This window comes from Pelophylax lessonae (genome assembly GCF_965119305.1).
Source record: "Pelophylax lessonae genome assembly, chromosome: 3".
NCBI classification, from domain to species: Eukaryota; Metazoa; Chordata; class Amphibia; order Anura; family Ranidae; genus Pelophylax; species Pelophylax lessonae.
The window spans coordinates 193,001,878-193,020,696 of record NC_138770.1 but is presented as its reverse complement, the minus strand read 5'-3'; the positions used below and the strand labels follow the sequence as shown (position 1 = coordinate 193,020,696).

The following is an 18,819-nucleotide window of genomic DNA, read 5'->3' as shown; positions in this document are numbered from 1 at the left end:
AATTTGTATTTTTGATTATAAGCCTTCCTGGAGTCTCCCTGTGACACTGTGGCCTACTAAAAATGCCCACATACTGTGAATCAAGTTGTCATAATATTTCTGTATTTTTTCTGTAAAATAATGCTCTGTAATTTCCTGATTAAAAGCTGCCTGGTGTCTTCCTTTGAAAAAGAGCGTGCACACTGTTCATGGAGTCAATACAACATATCTGTCTCTGTTCTGTGAAATAAACAGTTTATTTCTGGATAAAACATGCCTGTCTTCACCTTTGAAATTGTGTCCTAATGAAGCTATATACAAACTTAGCATCAACTGTACAATATTTCTAATTTCTGTGAAAAAAAAAAAATCTATTCATCATTGGAAACACTTTTTATTCCATTGCTTCAAGAGAAAAATCTCTTCACTGGTCTGCTTAAAAACTCTGTTTTATTCATTGTGTTTATTAATATTTATTGAAATAAATTTCCAACTTCTTTGAAATGTCAGTGCCCACCAATACCAATACTGTACTATGCAGTTGAGGCCAAATCAAAATGCTATCATTCATCAGAGAACCATGTGCACATAATGCCAGAAGAGAATCCAACACTCCTCCAACCCATTCCTCCTTCCTCTTCTTTTCTGCCAGCACACCAATCTTACCACTCCTTTGCCTTCTGCCTCAAAGCAAAAGAAGCAGTAGGTAAACGATCCTGTTGGCTCTGAGACAGAAGGAAATTAAATTCTTCATCCTACTGCTGTATCCCAGTGTCCAGTCTATTACACCATGCAGTCTGTGCTCCAGCAGGAACACTAGAGGGATTGGGTTACTAATGCCTGTCTCTTTGCTGCTCTCCATTCTGGTCACCTCTTTTGAGATTCTGAACTAGTAACCTAGTAAATGTCCTGAATTAGTAACAATTGAAGTGGTAAAAACAACCCAGCTCCCCAGAGCCTATTGTTGCCCCGTAATAGCCCAGATACTTGTTGATGGCCCGCTGCTCCTGGTGTAGCATCACTAAAATCAAGTTCCAGCACGAGGCTGTATCTCATATCAGATGGTTGGCAGGAAGCCTGTCGTGCAGTTGCATTTCAGCTAGGAGATTGCTTGCTTGATACGACCACCTAAAGTGGACATACTGGAAACCAGGGCAGTTTATCAGGAAATTATGCACCACCAGGTTTAGGACATATGTCAGGTAAGGTATATGTGTGAACTTTCCCTTGGTCAAAGGCATCAAGGTGATTGGTGCCATTGCCACTTTGACTGGCACAAGATGGTGCAGGGTCAGACAGCTTTCGATCTGCCCTTGAAGAACTGCCAGAATCTGTTCCAGTGTGGTTCCTGTTCCCCAGGCATACCAGTTGCAAAACAGCTTGGCAGAGTTTTGCCTCGGCTGTTGCATGTGCTCTAGAGTGCTTGAAGAGGACTTCAGGTTTCAAGGACTTGGAAGATGAGGACAGTGAGGAAGAGGGGGTACAGGTGACTGCACTGTCACCATCTTACAAGATGCGTGGCAGCATTATCAACTCCAACAGCGTGCCCTGTCCTGCATCCTTCTTGGCCAGCAAATCTACCCAGTGGATTGTGAAGGAGAGATTACATCCCTGCCAATGCTTCCTGGACCATGTGTCTGTGGTTTTGTCGAGTCGACCCTTCTGTTGACAAAGTGAGCCAGTTCAGACATTACCCATACTGGTGGAAGGTAGGGATGGCCTTCTGTGAAAAATGGTGGCTGGGTACCTGCCACTGTGAAGTAACACAGAGAAGCCAGAGAATTTGGCAAGCTGGCATTCGGAAGTGGGCATAGGGGTGTTTGAAGACATTTTTTTTCTATCCTCCAGAAGCTGTAGAAGAGACACTTGCCTGGTCAAGGATGCTTCTGTAGACAGCAATGTGGGGAGAGAGACTAACCACAAGGCCCCAAGCTAACCCACTTTTCTGCTTGATGTGCTGCTGAAATCCTTTATCCTTTGTCAGACTTCCCTTCCTATCACTAGAGGCTGCAGATAAAGAATGTGGAGAGTAGTAGATAAAAAGTGATGAAAAGGAGGATGAGTGGGCATTTTGCTGCCCACCATTATTACTAAGGCACTGCTCCCACCGAGTTCTTTGGTGCATAATCTTATGTTTCCTCATTGGTGTGGTACCCAAATGGCTGGTACCTTTACCATGGCTGATAGGACAACAACTGTTGGCAGCAGATATGGCCCACACTGCAGAGTTCTGCTGCCTATACGGGTGCTCATTTATCCTCATGGAAGTCAAATTCTAATAAACACATAACTAAAGTCTGTATTTTAAATATTTTGGGTATAATCAAAGAAACAGGAATGGGAGAGAGGTCTTAGGAAATCTAGCGTTGTGGTTTTAAAGTGTTTTTGTAAACTCTATTTGACATTTTATTAATTGGGACAATGCAATGTGGTCTTGGAAAAAAAGAAGTTCACAAACTGTACTATCAAGCTGTGGTGCCACTGGCCAATTTGTACAAAGTAAAGGGCGTTAGCTTTATTTTTTTTAAGAGTAGAGTTTCCAGTAACTTTTAAATCGGCTTTGGCTGCTACTTTCACCGTTCAATTTAGGCTTATTATCACTGGTAAAAAAACTAGGTGCCACAGCCAAAATTACCTAAAAAAAGCAACTTTTTATATAGTTATAAAGAATCAGATTGGAGTGCTGCTGATGCTGTGTTTAAGCAAAGCAATACTGTAAATGTATAAAAACTAATTACACATGCAAAATATGTGATGAAATAATAGGAAGTACAATGCTGTCCGGGAGAATCATACTGTTATGTAACACTACATACAACTTGAGAGCATCTCCCAAGCATGTAATCGGAAGCATTTGTGTTATATATTTTCATCCTCAAAGTTGTATAAAAATGAAGACCTTCTTTCCACTGAAAGATATTTTAAAAAGATTTTGTATTGGTACATATCCCCCATGCAGTGTTCAGCTCCTATTGGCCTTGAAAATATCCAGAATTGATTTTCCAAGAGTCTCCCCCAGAGACTTCAGTGGGGTTGGGATTTAAAGTGTTCGTAAAGCTTTAAGGTTTTTCATCCTTATGCATTCTATGTATTAAGGTGAAAAACATTCTGTGCTGCAGCTCCCCCCAGTCCACCCCCTTTTTCCTACCTGAGCCCGATCTGATCCAGCGATGTGCACAAGCGCAGCAGCTCCAGCTGCGGTGTCTCTCCTCACTGGAAAGATTAATAGCAGCAGGGCCCATTGGCTCCCACTGCTGTCAATCAAATCCAGTGACACGAGAGCAAGAGGCAGGGCCGAGTCCTGCTGTCCGTGTCAATAGACACAGTAGCGGGACTTAGGAGTGAGCTATCACGGATGCCCCCAGGAAAAGCAGCTTTCTGTGGGGGCATCTGATGAAGAAGAGGGGCTTGGAGTGATGGTGGGGGACTCCACAAAGAAGAGGGCTACAAAATTATAGACATGTTTGTTATTTTTTATTTTAAAAATAAAAATGAGGGTTTACAACCCCTTTAGGTTTGCAATTTTTGGACTTTACAGTGGGTTCGAAGAACAGCCCATGAACTGAACCCAGGCACATTCGCTCATCTCCATTTTGTTATTTTGTACCCCAAGATATTGTATGTTTCCAATGTGCATTGTCTCCATGTACTAAGGCTGTTTGCCAGAGTTTGGCTACCTCCCTTTATGTTGTTAGTTGATGTTGCAGATATCAACAAATGTTGCAGACCCTTATTAACTTCTCCCAGTCCGGGCCTTTACTGGAACTTTTTGTTCACATGTAATAAATCTGTATTTTTTGCTAGAAAATTACTTAAAACCCCTAAACATTATGTATATGTTTCTAAGCAGAGGCCCTAGAGAATAAATTGGTGGGTTTTGCAATTTGTATGTCGCACGGTATTTGTGCACCCATTTTTCAAACACAATTCTTTTGGAAAAATACCCTTTTTTGAATTTGAATGCACAAAAACACAATAGATAACCCATTTTTTTTTTTTTACAATATAAAAGCTAAAGTTACGCCAAGTAAATAGATACCAAACATGTCACACTTTAAAATTGCGCACAACCGTGCAATGGCTACAAACTACGTAAATGTTACTATCCATCGGCGATGCTTTAAAAGCCAGATTACCACTTTAGGTTAAGAGAGGATGTCTAGTGCTAGAATTACTGCCCATGATCTGATTCGTGGTGATACCTTACATGTATGGGACGAAAGCGCGCATTTGCCTTTTACGCACAAGCAAGGAAGGACAGGGGCACTTAACATTTTTCATTTTTATTTACAATTGTATTTGTTTTATTTATTTTTACACTGATGTTTTAATTTTTTTTTTTGCGATCACTTTTATTGCTTTTACAAGGAATTTAAACATCCTTGTGACAGCATTAGGCATGTGACAGGTCCTCTTTATAGAGAGATCAGGGGTCTATAATACCCCAAATCCCTCCTCTGCACTTGAAAGCATTAAAAACACCATGATCTATGTTTTAGAATGCTTTTGATTTTTTTCTATTGGAAGAGATGTCATTGCTTCCAGGTTACTATTACGAACAGCAAACCAAAGCTGATCCTGGCTTTGCTTGGCTGTCTGGCCAGCCGACGGATGCACCAGCTGGTCGCTCGGGTTTCCTAGTGGGACAGAAGAGCCCGAGTGCTGCAGAAGGTGGAGGGAGGGATTAGCTGCTCTGATTGCTATTACAAGAGAGCCAGCCACCGGCTCTAAAAAACAATACTGGGGTGATGCCTGCAGCTGCAGGCATCACCCCGATATAAGCACCGAAAGTCCAGCGACATATGGGTACATTGCTAGATGGGAAGTGGTTAAAGTGTATATTTAGTAAAACCTTGTTAACATTTTAGAGCTGTCCCCAGAATAAGAGTTAAAGGGACTTCCACTGATTTCAGGAGCTTGCCCTTAGCCCCCTGTTGTCTCCCTAGGACAGGAAGTGAAGGTAAATTTCCCCAATGGTAATTGCAAGACAGGTAATGAAGGAAGATCAACCCAATGGTAGACAGAGTCGGCAGTGGCCGTGGTTGATTAGGATATGTTGCTGGTTGGTGGAGGAAAAGAGCAAGTTTCTTATTCTTCTCATCTGTTCCTAAGAAAACTATCTAAGGTGCGAATTCCACTCCCATTGGGAGATTTGTTATAACTTCCTGTTGCACATCTGGTACAGGAAGTAGAGGTAAATTACCCCAATGATACACAGACTTCCGGAAAAAAAAACCTGGTGGGCAGCATGTACTGGATCATTATTCTTTGTTACTTTTCACAAACTACTGTCAATAGCCTGAGCCTTGATGATTTGTTACTTTCTAGTAGAGAAAGTGTGCTAGTTTCTTATTCTTCTGTCCATACCTATATATTACATAAATGTATGTATTTTGCCTAAAAAAATGTTTATGGAAATTTCTCAAAGGAACTGATGGTTTTAAACATATGGGTCCTTTACCACAGCCGTGTAAAACATTTTTATCACTTACCCTCTACACTTGGCCACCATGCTAGCTGCCTTTATCCTTAATTTCTAGAAGTGCTTTAGGGCTCTTGCATAATTATTCAAAAAGTGCGTACATCCTAAGTTAATATATTCTGAGCCAAAACGCACATGCGGGGGGAAAGGGGGCAAAACATTTTTTCTTGGTACCATCAGAAGCATAACAGCCAAAAAAATCAAAATATTTTATTACATATTTATAGAACATATACAAAAAAGGCTTAAAACCAAAAAACCAATTATATTTGCTTTACTGTAAATTAGATGTTATACTCATAATAATGAATATAGCAATATATACAGATAAGAAAAAAGGGGGGAGGGGGATAAGGAGATATATGCAAATACTATAGAACAACTGGCATATATATAATATGGGTATAAACATATAGATCAGAAAAATATATATATATTAAAAAATATTATATTTAATATATTATTAAGCCAGCTGTTGCATAAAAGTAGATCAGGGTATATGGGGGACATTTGGGACTTTAGATGAGGTGTGCAGATATAATGATACATAAAAATACAAATCGATAAAATTATTTGAGGCGGGTCTAATATAATAGTACAAAGGCAATTTAATTGTAAGATCAAAAATACATAGAATGACATTATGGCATAACTGTAAATAGGACAATAGATAAGTGGTGTAATGACAGACCAAATACATAAATATATAGTGGCTGACTGGTTGTAAACTGAAATGGAGCACTGAAATCCCTGAGCATAAAGGATCCAAGGGTATAAAAGTATAGGATGCACCACAAACAAGCTCTACGCGTTACGTGGAATACGTTCCACTTCCTCAGGAGCAGGTGCATCACATTGAGTCAAGCCTAATGTCAGCATATACATGTTGAAGAAACCAGAGATCCCTGGGGAACATCTAGGTCGGGAACTGAAGAAGCCGAGTCCATGGCCACTAGGGCATAAGGACTAAACAGATTGTTGAAGATCTCAGGAGAATACCACCAGAAAATTCCGATGAAAACACAGGATCGGTCTCTAAGGCCATGTGCTGCTCGCAGGGAGGAGAGAGAGCCACGTCATTGGTGACCGTAGGGATGGAAGCACTCTTTCCAATATTGGATAGTCCTTCATTTAAAGTCCCAATACTTTTAATTGATTGTCCTTTCATCAATCAATTTTTTATAACAATATATACAGATAGAATATACAGTTAGCCAGTACTCAACATGTTTTGCGGTTGGCTCGCTTCTCTTCAGGAGTTCAAATGTGAAAGGAATCAATCCTATAACAGAATAGTGAATCAAATCATGCAAACTAAAAAAAACAAGTGATAATATTCCTGAGTACATTTTAAATGGCTGAAAATCACCAAGGTACTCACCCAAAACGTCAGATACACATGTGATAAGAGCAGACCATATAAAGGCATCAAATAGATCCCCCAGCACAAGGGTGGGAGCAGATAAAGAGGGGCCACTAGAAGCTTTGTGAATACAATAGGTGGGTATTAAATTGCGGCACTGAGGGTAAACTGATGAACAGCATTTCTAGCCGAGCCTTAAGGTATGAAAATGACAGTAAGTCCATACATACCGACTTGTAGTGGTTGTGGGCATATACATAGAATCTCTCTGATTGGAGTAGCCACTCATTTGGGGTACCAAGCTCAGCACCACACCAGTAATAGGTCAAGTGTATCCAAGAATTATAGGGACTGTAACACAATGCTTTTGATGGTACCAGGAAACATCAGTTTGCCCCCTTTCCCCCCTATGTGCCTTTTGGCTCAGACTAAATCTTTACTTTCTGGTTGGCCCTGAATTAGCCTTTGGATGTGCAATCGTCTTCAGGTTTCACAGACATGGCACTTCTCTATGAGCCTACACACTGGTGCATAAAAGAGCAATTTCTGGCACAGAGTCATTTGATGAAAGCTTGCATCTCTGTCTACAAGGACAGTGAAAAGCCTAAGGAATCAGGCGGCAAAGCATTACATAACACTCAGATTAAAGTAAACTGTGTAGACTTCCTGACTGCAGTGTTTGCAGGATAACATAAGCAGTTAACTGATTTTATTTATTGCTGGAGTTGCTATTCAGCTAAACCCTGATGAGGGATTTTCACCATAACACCACCTATTGTCTTAGCCATTTAGCATTCAGGATACAACATTGACATTGATTTAGTGATTGGAGAGGAGGGAACCCAATCAATCATTCCTTCCTTGGCCTGTCAGAAATGTTCAGTGAAAGTAGGGAGGCATGCTTCACCTATTACTTATTGCCGTATGTATGCAACAGGCCAGAATCAATCAGGTTCCAGCATCACACTCATGAAATGTCTACACTAATGAATGCAGACTATAAATTCAAGATCTGTAATTGTGAATGTAAACCTATGAAAGAGCGTTCAATGCCATACCTGTTCATTGGCCCAGATTTATACGGAGGAGACTGTTGGCAAAAATACCTTAAAGAAGAGCTCCAGACAAACAGCTAAATACTCAGATGAAATACGTACATAAGAGATATTTTACCTACCAAAGGATTTGTATGTAGCACCCTACAAATAGGTGCTAGGTAAAACTATAGTGGGCATTGTCTGCCTAACAACAGGGCTGTGATTTATCTAGTCAGGGTGTCATGGCTTCCAGATGTGCCTGCTGAAGGGAGAAGTATCCCCACTGACTCCTGTGAGAGGCTTCTCATAGGGCAGTGTGGGAAGCCCAATCAGGGGACACATCCCAGCTTGTAACTACCCCAGAAGGCAGATAATGCTGAAAAGGATTCTGGGAGTGGGTATAAGTTTGGGGGAAGTGCGTGGCACGGTGTCTTTGGCGGGAGCAGAGTCCTAGGAAGGAGAGTGCGGCTGTCTCTCCTCCTGTCTGAGGAAGGTGGATATCTCGGGGTGTCGCCGGAGAATCCAGATAGTACTGAGATGAGCTGAGGGGGATCCGGTGTGCCGAGAGCCTGCGGAGAGAGGGGTCCAGTCCCAGGAAAGCCTACACAGGTCGTGAGTACTGCGGATTGCCCCTGGGGGTCTGCCTAGTGTCAGAGGGGACCACTCCGGAAGAGGTTTGGGGATACAAGGTCAGCTAGTTGTAAAGGGGGTACCTAGGTTGAGGACCCTGAAGTGTAAAGGGGGTACATAGTCAGTGGACTCTGAAGAGTTAAAGGAGCAAAGGGGGCACCTGCAGTCTGGGCCCTGAAGTGCATTGCGTGTGCCAGTTACAGTGTTAGCTATTTGAGGTTCTATAAAATACTACCTCAAGCTGTGCCAGGCGGGGGAAAGTATTCAAAGACTTACACAGCGAAGCAGTGTCAGGAGTTCTACAGTATTCAGTCTTGGATCTACTGGACTATAGGTTGGGGATTCAACACTTCCTCTGTTTTACAGAGTATTCTCAGAGTCAGTGAGCATTGGCTGGCGCTGGCTAGTGTCAAGGAAGCGCCAACGGGCCTTTTTCCAGGATCAAATTGTAATTAGTTCAAGCCTAAAGGAGTATCCCACTCATTCCCTTCTCCCATCCCCTTAATTTATATTAAAAAACCACAAACAAAGATGCCGGAGTTGTCACTGTTTCAATTATCACACCTGGGGACTCAGCTCACATGGGTTGGAGAGGATTCCGGTACTGATGGCAGCCCCACATCAGGCCACAGGCCTGGAAACCTTGCTACATGTATTTTGGTGCATGGAGTCAAGACATTTTACAACACTGCCTCACAGCACAATACTTCCCGGTAGGGAAGGGACCTGAACTTCCCAGCTGAAATTTCACTTTTCACATACAGGTATCTGCACTTTTTTCAGATGCGGCACACCACAACACAACACACAGTGAAGTGTTAGGCAGGCCATAGACGGTGCAAATTTCTTTTTTTCTGCAACCATGGGTTACAGGAAAAAAATTTGCACGTCTCCTCATCAACACAGACAGTGATGACAGGGGAATTCCTCCTGCTGAGACATTGTGTTCTCCCAGTAGGGGGATGTGGCGGCATAGCCATCCCCGCCGGGAGAAGACAGTGATTATTGCTAGCAGCTATAGCAGCCAATAGCGATAATGGCAAGAAAAATCTGGAAAGGCTGGTTGTATCCAAGATCGATCGATCAGCCTGGTACATTTAGCCTGCCCACACGGTTTAAATCTCAGCCGATTCAGCAAGACCATCTATGGCCAGCCCTACTTTGCAATCTAGTGAACTACAAGGTCTCAATGGGGTGCATTAAAAAAATGGCACAGCAACACACATATGGCACATTATTAGAAGTGCAGCCAGCCTAAACCACTCGTCTAGCTTTTAAATAAAGGATATGTTCACCCTTGTGCATCAGCTTAATAAAAAAGGTAAACCTATGTTCGCTTTGAATACCTAATCATATGCAAAAGGAAATAAAAAAAAACCCAGGATGTACTGTATGCTTACACATTATTGGGTAAACAAAACATGCATATAGAAAGGAGCTGGATTTTCAAGGTGCTGACACAATTGTTATAAAAATATCCAAAATTTCATTGAGATAAATATATATTTTAAAATGACAATTTCATATAAAACCATCACGGAGTATCTATGTGGCTACAATACATATGCCTTGTACATCAACATGTTTTGCCAATCACTGGCTTTCTCAGGAGACTCTAGAAATACTGCACTTGGGTGCTCACTGAATGATCAAATAAACAATAAAAAAGGGGTTAGTTGTTGCACAAAAGGGATAGTCCGTGGGGATATCAGTAGACCATAGGGGGGATATGGGCCAACACGGTGACTAACAATTTTGTTTCAAGGATGGAGGAACATCAAAACCTGTGGACCTCTAAAACCCTTCTGAATCTATCCCGCGTACAGAAAGGTCCCAGGTTTAACAACTGTCATTTTTCCCCACAGAAGAGCGGGGCCATCAGCCCATAACTGCACCAAGGCAAAGTCAGTAAAGAGATGCTAAACCAGCATCCATTCTGCGAGAGGCCACAGTGCAAGATCTAAGCCCCTTAAAACACTTATTGCAACTCAGTATCTGAAAGCCCATACAGAAGTATGGGCAGAGAGGTGTAGGAAGTGTCTGCAGGAGCCTGACATTGCACCCGTGATCCACTGATTGCAGGTGCATTACTTTGTAGGCTCCTGTGTAACAAAATAAAGAATGCACACTATATTTCCTGCAAATAATTAATTATTATTATTTTTATTTAAAAGTGAACTTAGTCTTTAAGATGCATAATGCATTGTGAACGAGGGCATAGTCTTGGGCTACTAAGTCAATAACATCCTAAAACAAGTAAAGGTACTTTAGGTAGTAGCACCCTAAATACATGTGTGTACTTAAAACAATTGAGACCTGCAACTATCAATTTTCCTAAAACTTCCCAAAGGCTGCCTTACAAAAGACAAAATAAACAAAAAGAAGATAAAAAAGAGCTCTGTTTTATATGACACATCAAACAGCTACAGAGAAAGTGGCCTACACATAAAAGCAGCTCACGCTCCAGTGCACCCAAAGTCCGGGAGCACATGGACATTAATGTTTGTATACAGGCACCCTGCAAACAGCTTCAGAGTAATGCCTGCACCTCCATATGGTTAGCAACCTCATAGTGTAATAGCCAAAATAAACAACTGTTCATATTTATAAACTGAGCAATTAAAACAAACAGTTACAATAGTAGAAAACACTGCTAGCATTTTTACTGGCTTAGTGACACATCCGTACAACGCACACCACAGTTATAGGCTTGTAAACTCTCAGATCTCATGTCATTGCTATTCACACGCATTGTTCCTATTTGCTTCAAGGTTCCTTGGAATTAACTATTACGAGTACAAAAACTGTACATATAATAGACCTCGTAGTATTTATATTAAGTAGTAAACACTTTTTAGGTTTACAAGAATTTACAAATTTACAAGAATTTAGAAAAATGAACTTACATCAATCTCTAGACTAGTCACAGTGGGTAAAATTCCACATTTTTCAGATCATTTACTTTTTACTCGTTGTTCCCCTTCCTAACACAATGTAAGAAAGATGTATATACTTACCTATTTTCAGGGCACTCCGGTCACGTGATCTTCCCTTTGTTAGCCAAGTGGCGGCTGCAGGGGAGAGAAGAGAGTCTTCCGACAATGGCTAGAAAAGCCTGGGAGCACTGATGTAGCCTATAGGCTCCTATGGTCCATCCATTGTCGGTGACCCCTCCTCTCCCCTACAGCTGCCGCTGGCTGACACAGGAGAGTTAAATCATATGATAGGTAAGTATATCTTTCTGAGACAGGTAAGTCAGCACAGGTGCTAGTGGGGAGCTTTTTCACACTAGTTAGGTGGTAGCCTGGAATTCAATTTTAAACTGCACAAATCTCTGCAGAGTGAAATCTAGCTCTGCAACCCTTCTTGGATGAAAGGTGAACACTGAATCATATCTAAATCCAAGAACAAAAACTGAAATATTTTGCTGCATACCAGTCCTTACATATGGTGGCTCCATTTTTTTTTTGTTTATTTTTTTGCAGGCTAAGCTAATTTTCTGCAAGTACAAAAATACCCATTGACCCTGCCAGAAATCCAGTGTCCTTGTATCTTCCAGTTGACTGAATTTTAAACTCAAACAAGGCTATCAGCTTTCTGATAACATTTCTGACAATAGCAGATGCTGTATATGTATCATTTCATGTCTTAAAACTATGTCACATAGCAGATCCTAGGCCCCTGCAGATATTTGACACTTCTGGGTGTGATAAATACCTGCTTCCCCTACCACACGCTGTGGTTCCTCCTGCTAGCTTCTAAGTCACTACAGGATATATGAGCCGAGGGGAAAAACCACAGCTAGCAGAAGGGAGTAGGTATCTGATACACCTAGAATTGTGTATCAGGGTCAAAGTATAACTAAACCTTGTTTTAAAAAAATATATATTTTATAGGGAATTATTGATAAAAAAGATTGCTTTTTCATTCAAAAATCTATTTTTTTAAGCAACCCTTTTCATGCACTAAAAATTCATGCACTATGCATAGCTATAAGGGTCTTGGTGACCTATCTGCATCCTGACTGCAGCTGCAAGTCCTTTGGCAGTGATTTAACCAGCATTCCCAGGGCTCCCTTTCCCAAGATGCTATAGGCTGCTTTTTTTTAGAGTGTAGGCATGCATTGAGGCCTCAAAGAAAGAGGTCTGGGTTATTGTGCAGGCACTCTGCGGGTCTGCACATTGGCTGGTAGTCCAATGGTACAGTACTGTTGCTACTTAGGCACATTCTGAAAAATTGTTATCCAGAGACAAAGGGAATTCCTTACTGGCAGGATCAACAGGTAATAATGAAGAAATAAAAAAGTGCAGAGATTTAGAAAAAAAAAAAAGCTTACACAAAGTAAGCAATTTTATTTGCTTTGTCTAGCATATGATGGTAATATTTTGCAGTGACTTTGGGCAGCTGTCAGAAACAGCAGTGGTTGAGAATCAAACTAGGTATGCAGGATGGAAAGTGCTAGACTTCATGTAGAGTCCAGAAAAAAATGTACTTGAAATCCTGTACCTAAAAGGCCAACATGTTTTGGGGTAGGGTGACTTTTCATTAGGGCTACAAGTGTTACATAAAAACAGGGGCTGACTGGTAACTTTTGGCCCAGTTGGCAAGTACAAACCAAAGGCACCATGGTGCAGTGACTCAGCCCCCCTTCCACTCTCCCTCTTCCCAGCCTCCTCCTGACCCCCATGCCAGGCTGAAGCTCCGCTCCAGGTACTCTCTACTAACTGGCCGAATCTGGGTTCCCCACCAGTCGGAGCTGCCTGGCAAAGGCCAGTCTCCAGTGGGGCATAGAACTGGCCTCTGTTTAGACACAGTTTACACCATCCATGCTGGGGGGGTGGGTAGTGGGGAGCCTGTGCTCTGTCCTTATCTGCATCCCACACTCAGTAAGTCAGCAGTAGGGACTTTTTACTTCTCTTCACCAAGAATCCTTTAAGCATGTTTGTGGCAGAAGCGGTGCAGCCTTTTTACGGGGCATCAGAGCGGCCCGGAGGGGCAATTGCCCCCTTGCCCCCTGGTCCAGTCCTTGCCTGCATAAAAAGTACACTAAATATTTATTATAATATATACAATCTCTGAACTAAAACAAAAAAAATCTGTATTTTTACCTCTGTCCCAATCAAAAAAAGTTATAAAATGGCAGCATGCCAGTCCTTATATGCAGTGGATGCATTACATTTCTTTTTTCATGCTCACTTACATTTATATTCACCTAGTAATCATGAGTGGAACACACTTCTTGTCCTTTGGTGGCTACACTCACGTCTCTATTGAATCTATGGGGACAGCCATGGCATCAAATATGTTTGGATTTGTGACCTTGGTACTCAAGAGGAGTTTGTCCATCATATAAGCTTCCCTTGCCCGGCAACAGAACAATAGCTCCCACAGCCCACCCAGTCACTAGTCGGGACACAGTGTAGGGTGGTGAAAAATATAAAAAAAACTGTTTATTGAAAACTCACAGAGAATTTATATAGCACACAAAATCAGAAAAAAAAAGCTTGATCACAATATCATATGCAAAGGAAATTGTATACAGAATTATAATTAACAGAACTAAGAAACCACCAATATATACCATATGCTAATCCACATCTAGCAACTAATAGCTGACAGTGATATAAATAACACAAGCTAATTAACTAGGCACCTAAACCAGCCCAGGTGACCAGACCATTTGGCACCTCCAACCCTGAATACAAAGTACTGTACAATGCACAGTATTACAAGTATAAACACATAGATGAGAAGACAGACAGAAACAATAAGGAATCCAGTTACCAATGGGAGAAAGACACTTAGGAGGCACACTTTGGGAGAGACCTTAATAAACACATTATGGCAGGCGACCCCAGTGGTTTGTGTTGATTTCATTAACATCTACGGTCATTGCTGGTTTGAGGCATAGATGCCTCAAATATGTATATGAAATATCCAGTTCCCAAAGTCTGTGTGTTTTTGGGAGAAATGGACTTGACACCAAAAAAGGCTGCTTCAAGGGTCCCCTAGGCACACACCTCCCAAAGAGTAGTGTTCCCTTAAAAGCCAGGGCCCTTAGTCAGTAGGCAAGAGGCCGCCCTGCAGTCCACTCCAATAGCCCCTGTCTTGGTTGAGTCTGTCACAGCATTCATTTATCTCCATTAGATGGTGGATTGAGGAGTTCACATAATAAAAATAATGTGTCTGCTTTCTTTTCAGCAAACAGTAATTTACTGCATTTCTGGCAAGATTACCAGATATTTTCTTTACTTGGCTGCAGCCACCACATCTGAAGACTGGCAAATACCAATATATGGGCTGGCCATTGATAGATCAAAATGGGCTGGTTCAGCAAGGACTGGATTAATTTTGATCCATCAAGGGTTGTACCCAATCTACAGAAGTCCATCTAACGATCGACATCTGTGAAACAGGACTGTTGGAAAACGTTCATTTAATCAATGTTTGAAATGCTCATCAGTGTATTCTGACAGCGGAGGACTCCGCCCACCTCGCTTGTGTGGATGGGGGAACTCATCAGCCTTACGTTCCTGTTTTGGGGTTTAGATTTGTAATTAATGTAAGAATGGAAAGATCGAGATATGCTAACTTCACTTATACGACAGCCAGGGATTTGTCATAATAAAAATCAGTCTGTTTGTGCACTTGTACTATACCTGTAGGACATTTCCATGTGTTAAGAAAATGGGTGGAAATGTTTGCCTGGGATTCATTTACTAAAGGCAAATAAACTGCGCACTTTGCAAAGTGTAGTTGCACTCTGCAAGTGCTGTTGCTCCAGAGCTTAGTAAATGAGCAAAAGCTCTGCTGACTTAAACTGGATACACACTATCCAACTTTTGTGGTTAGATTTCCTTCAGATTTGCCTTTTCTATGTAGTGTAAGGGCCTGCCAGATTGCATACAAATTGAAAGTGTTTAGGTTTGACCTCATATTATATGGTTTTGGTAAGTCTAAAGGAAAAAGTCTTCAGAAAATCTTATAGTGTGTATGGCCCATTAGATTATCCAATCATGTGCAAGTGAAAATGCTGTTTTTTTTTTTAATTTTCCTTGCATGTGATTGGGTATTGTTTGCAAAGTGAAGCTTTACTTCATTTATTAAGCTCTGGAGCAACTGAACTTGCAGAGTGCAACTACACTTTGCAAAGTGCATAGTCTATTTGCCTTTTTTGCCTTTGTCTGCTGCGTTTCAGGGCATTGGTGCACCATATAACTGCACTGATAATTAATGATATCAGGTCCATGTTATTCAATAGTTCATTTAAAATTATGCAAATATACAGTGTGATATGGCTGTATACACCAAAACCTCCTGCAAAGTGCAGTCTGGGGGTACTTTCCATGTAGTGCACCACCAGCATCCTCTTCACCACATGACAACAAGTGCAAAGCAGCCCTCAGCGTGACCCCTCACATGAATCTGATTTATTATAACATTGATGATATTGAGAATTGGGCTGCATGGAGCAGTAATAGGTGTGTCTGGCTGCCATACGTACTTATTATTGCAAACAGAGATGTTCTAACTTGTCTGAGCAACAACTGTCAATCCTTCCCTTTTCCTATACAGAATGGGAAGAAAAGTGTTAATCACTTGTGTACTTCAGCCAAGCTGCAAAGTACAAGATAGGAGGTCCTGGCAGGGTGGAGACAGCAGATGCCATACCGCCTATCATTCTAGGTGAAACATCTACCTGTCTATGGCCACGCTAAAAGTGATAATCTGTGCAACTGACAATATGATGCTGCTACTGTGTGACACTATGAGTTGTATGACAAATGCAGTACCTTCAATAGTAGACAAACGTAGCCCTTGGCAGACACTGCTCGTACTGCACCCATCACATAATCTGAATGTATAAACTGCTCACCGAGAATCCACATTAATCCTATTACTGGAGATATCTACACAGCGCAGTAAGTACACAAACACTAATGAATACAGCAATCCTTGTTCCATAAAGAGGGTGCAAACTGTAAATATCTAAAGAAATATTTTGGGGCAAACAGTTATCATTTTCTATTGGTAAACAATGACAGTTAATTGGCTGAAATGGGTTACGGTATTTTGAATATTGCACTTGATTCCACTCAATAAGCCGGTTTATGGCAATTAGGAAGATGTGCTTTATTACAAGTCAGCTGATTATAACAGATCTATATACAACATGGACAGTCTATGTTCATTCTGTATTAGTGCAGGCTTTCTTAATTATAAAATATGTTCTAGATCTATAAAGCATATAACAGACTAGCATTTAATATGGTCCCTCAGGCACCAATCTTAGCTGTGATTTTGGGATTTGTATAGAAGCATTAGCACATATTTTGGTAGGGTGTTAAATAAGATCACGTTAAGCATGATATGCACAAAGCATCTCCAATTAAAGTCAATTATTATTATTATTTCTAATATACAGGATTTATATAGCGCCAACAGATTTCTCGTTTTTTACATGATAAAGGAAGTCTGTAAAGTTACAATACAATTCAATACAAAAGTAATCAAAGTAAGCGATAGCTGCACTTACCCTCAACTGGTACCTCGGGCACCAGTCGTCCTCTGCCGACCTGCTGAAGCTGGAATGCCGCGCGCACCTCATGACAACTTGGGGGCCCCTGGGCGGGCATCAGTGCCACAAAGTTGAGGAGCAGAAGAAGGAGCAGGAGCAACATGGGCATCTCAGCAGACACAGGGATACACTCAGGGTGTACCCACCTCTATTCACCTTTACTCTGCATCTATCTCCTTAGGTTTGTCCAAATGTGCTTCTTCTTCAGGCACCAATACACCACCACTAGTTAAAGGACATAGCCTCAATGAACTGAGAAGAGCATGCTGTCAGGATAGAAGTTGGCAGTGATCTGTCTCTGGCTGACAAGTGTCAGACCCTCCCTGTCTCCTATATGTCACACCTATGTCAGGGTGCTCTCCACTTTAGTCTTGTATGGCTTCTATTTATTTGGCTGTCAGCTTCATTCTGTCTCTAGGTTGAGTCCTAGACTGTAGGACAGGTCCCTCCCTCCCTCACTTCTGTACTTCTCCTTCACTTCATGCCTCCCCATACTCTTCTCTCTCCCTCTGCTCCTCCCTCCCTCTGTCTCCTCATCCCCCATTCACTCCTGACCATTAACTCCACACTTCCCAACCGATCGCCCATTAGCCATCCTCAGATTACTGTACGCCTTTCCCCTAGCCCTGCTTGGCTTACTGTCCGCATCATGCTGACCCAAAAATAAACTGGATATGTCAGTCATCTTGTTACAGCATGACTGCATCAAAAGAAAACACTGGACCTGGCTTTCGTGACTCAAGCAGTTGAAAGGTCGACAGTCAGCCAAGAGAAATCTAAAGCAGCAGACTGCAGAGCATTATAAATACAGCAAAATAAAACATGTTCCAAAAATCAGAGCGCGCAGAAGCAATTAACATTTTTTTCATTGCGAAATTATTACAACCATAAGAGGAGGATGTCTAAGGACTAAAATCTTTTCTGGCAGAAAGACAGATCAGAATCATACCATTTCATCTGAAAATAAAAAATGAACATTCTCCCTGTTCAAGAAGACAACTTTCCTATAGTAGGTCTGATCACGTTGCTATATTTTCCATGACATTTATTTTAAAAGAATTAGCTGATGAAAATAATAAAATATTACAAATAAAACTTAAAAAAAAAAAAGTAGAAGGAATTCATGAATAAATGATAATAAGACAGGGAACCCCTGGATTTTCAACTATTTAGGAAGGAATCAAAACGACCCATTGTGGTCAATTTAACCAGCTTAAATTTTTCATTTGAGGATTCATCCCGTGAGGGGGGATCAATATTGGCCCACGTCCAACCTGCTATCTTACTCCTTCTCCTTTTTTTATTTCTCTCCTTCTCTGTTCCTCTGTCCTTTTCTTACTTTCTACACTACTTTTGCACCAATCCCACCATTGATTCTCCCACAACTGGGGTTTTCATTAACCTCTTTTGTACAGGGTGAACCCCCACCCATGGGGGGTAAATTCAATTTATCATACTATTCCTAATTTTTGGGCCCCTTTCCACCTTGAACATCGTATTTTCCTAGTATTTTATCCACCTTGGTGGAAATTGAAGTTTATTATTTTTTCCTATATATATATACTGTAGGCTAGAACTTATTATGTATCACTTTGAAACAGAATACCTGTTCAATATCTGTGCATTGTTCGATATGTTCAATAGAATTTATTGAAACAGAAAAAGTTATAAAAAAGGGAAAACTTTATCTAATAAAATTAGAGATGCATTCTCCTCTAGCATTGTTCTTTATTTTTTTACCTTGTCATTT

At 41.2% G+C, this 18,819-nt stretch overlaps 1 protein-coding gene across 2 annotated transcripts in view; it reads right to left on the bottom strand.

Annotated features, from left to right (window-relative positions):
* Positions 1–17,562, bottom strand: part of LOC309551571 (glypican-5-like) — a 500,453-nt gene extending 482,891 nt beyond the window's left edge. For both annotated transcript variants that reach the window (XM_082252205.1, XM_082252206.1), the window contains exon 1: positions 17,028–17,562. In XM_082252205.1, coding sequence (XP_082108331.1) covers positions 17,028–17,178 — 151 coding nt within the window. In that variant the 5' untranslated portion in view covers positions 17,179–17,562. The remainder of the gene's footprint in view (positions 1–17,027) is intronic.
* Positions 17,563–18,819: the final 1,257 nt, after the last annotated feature.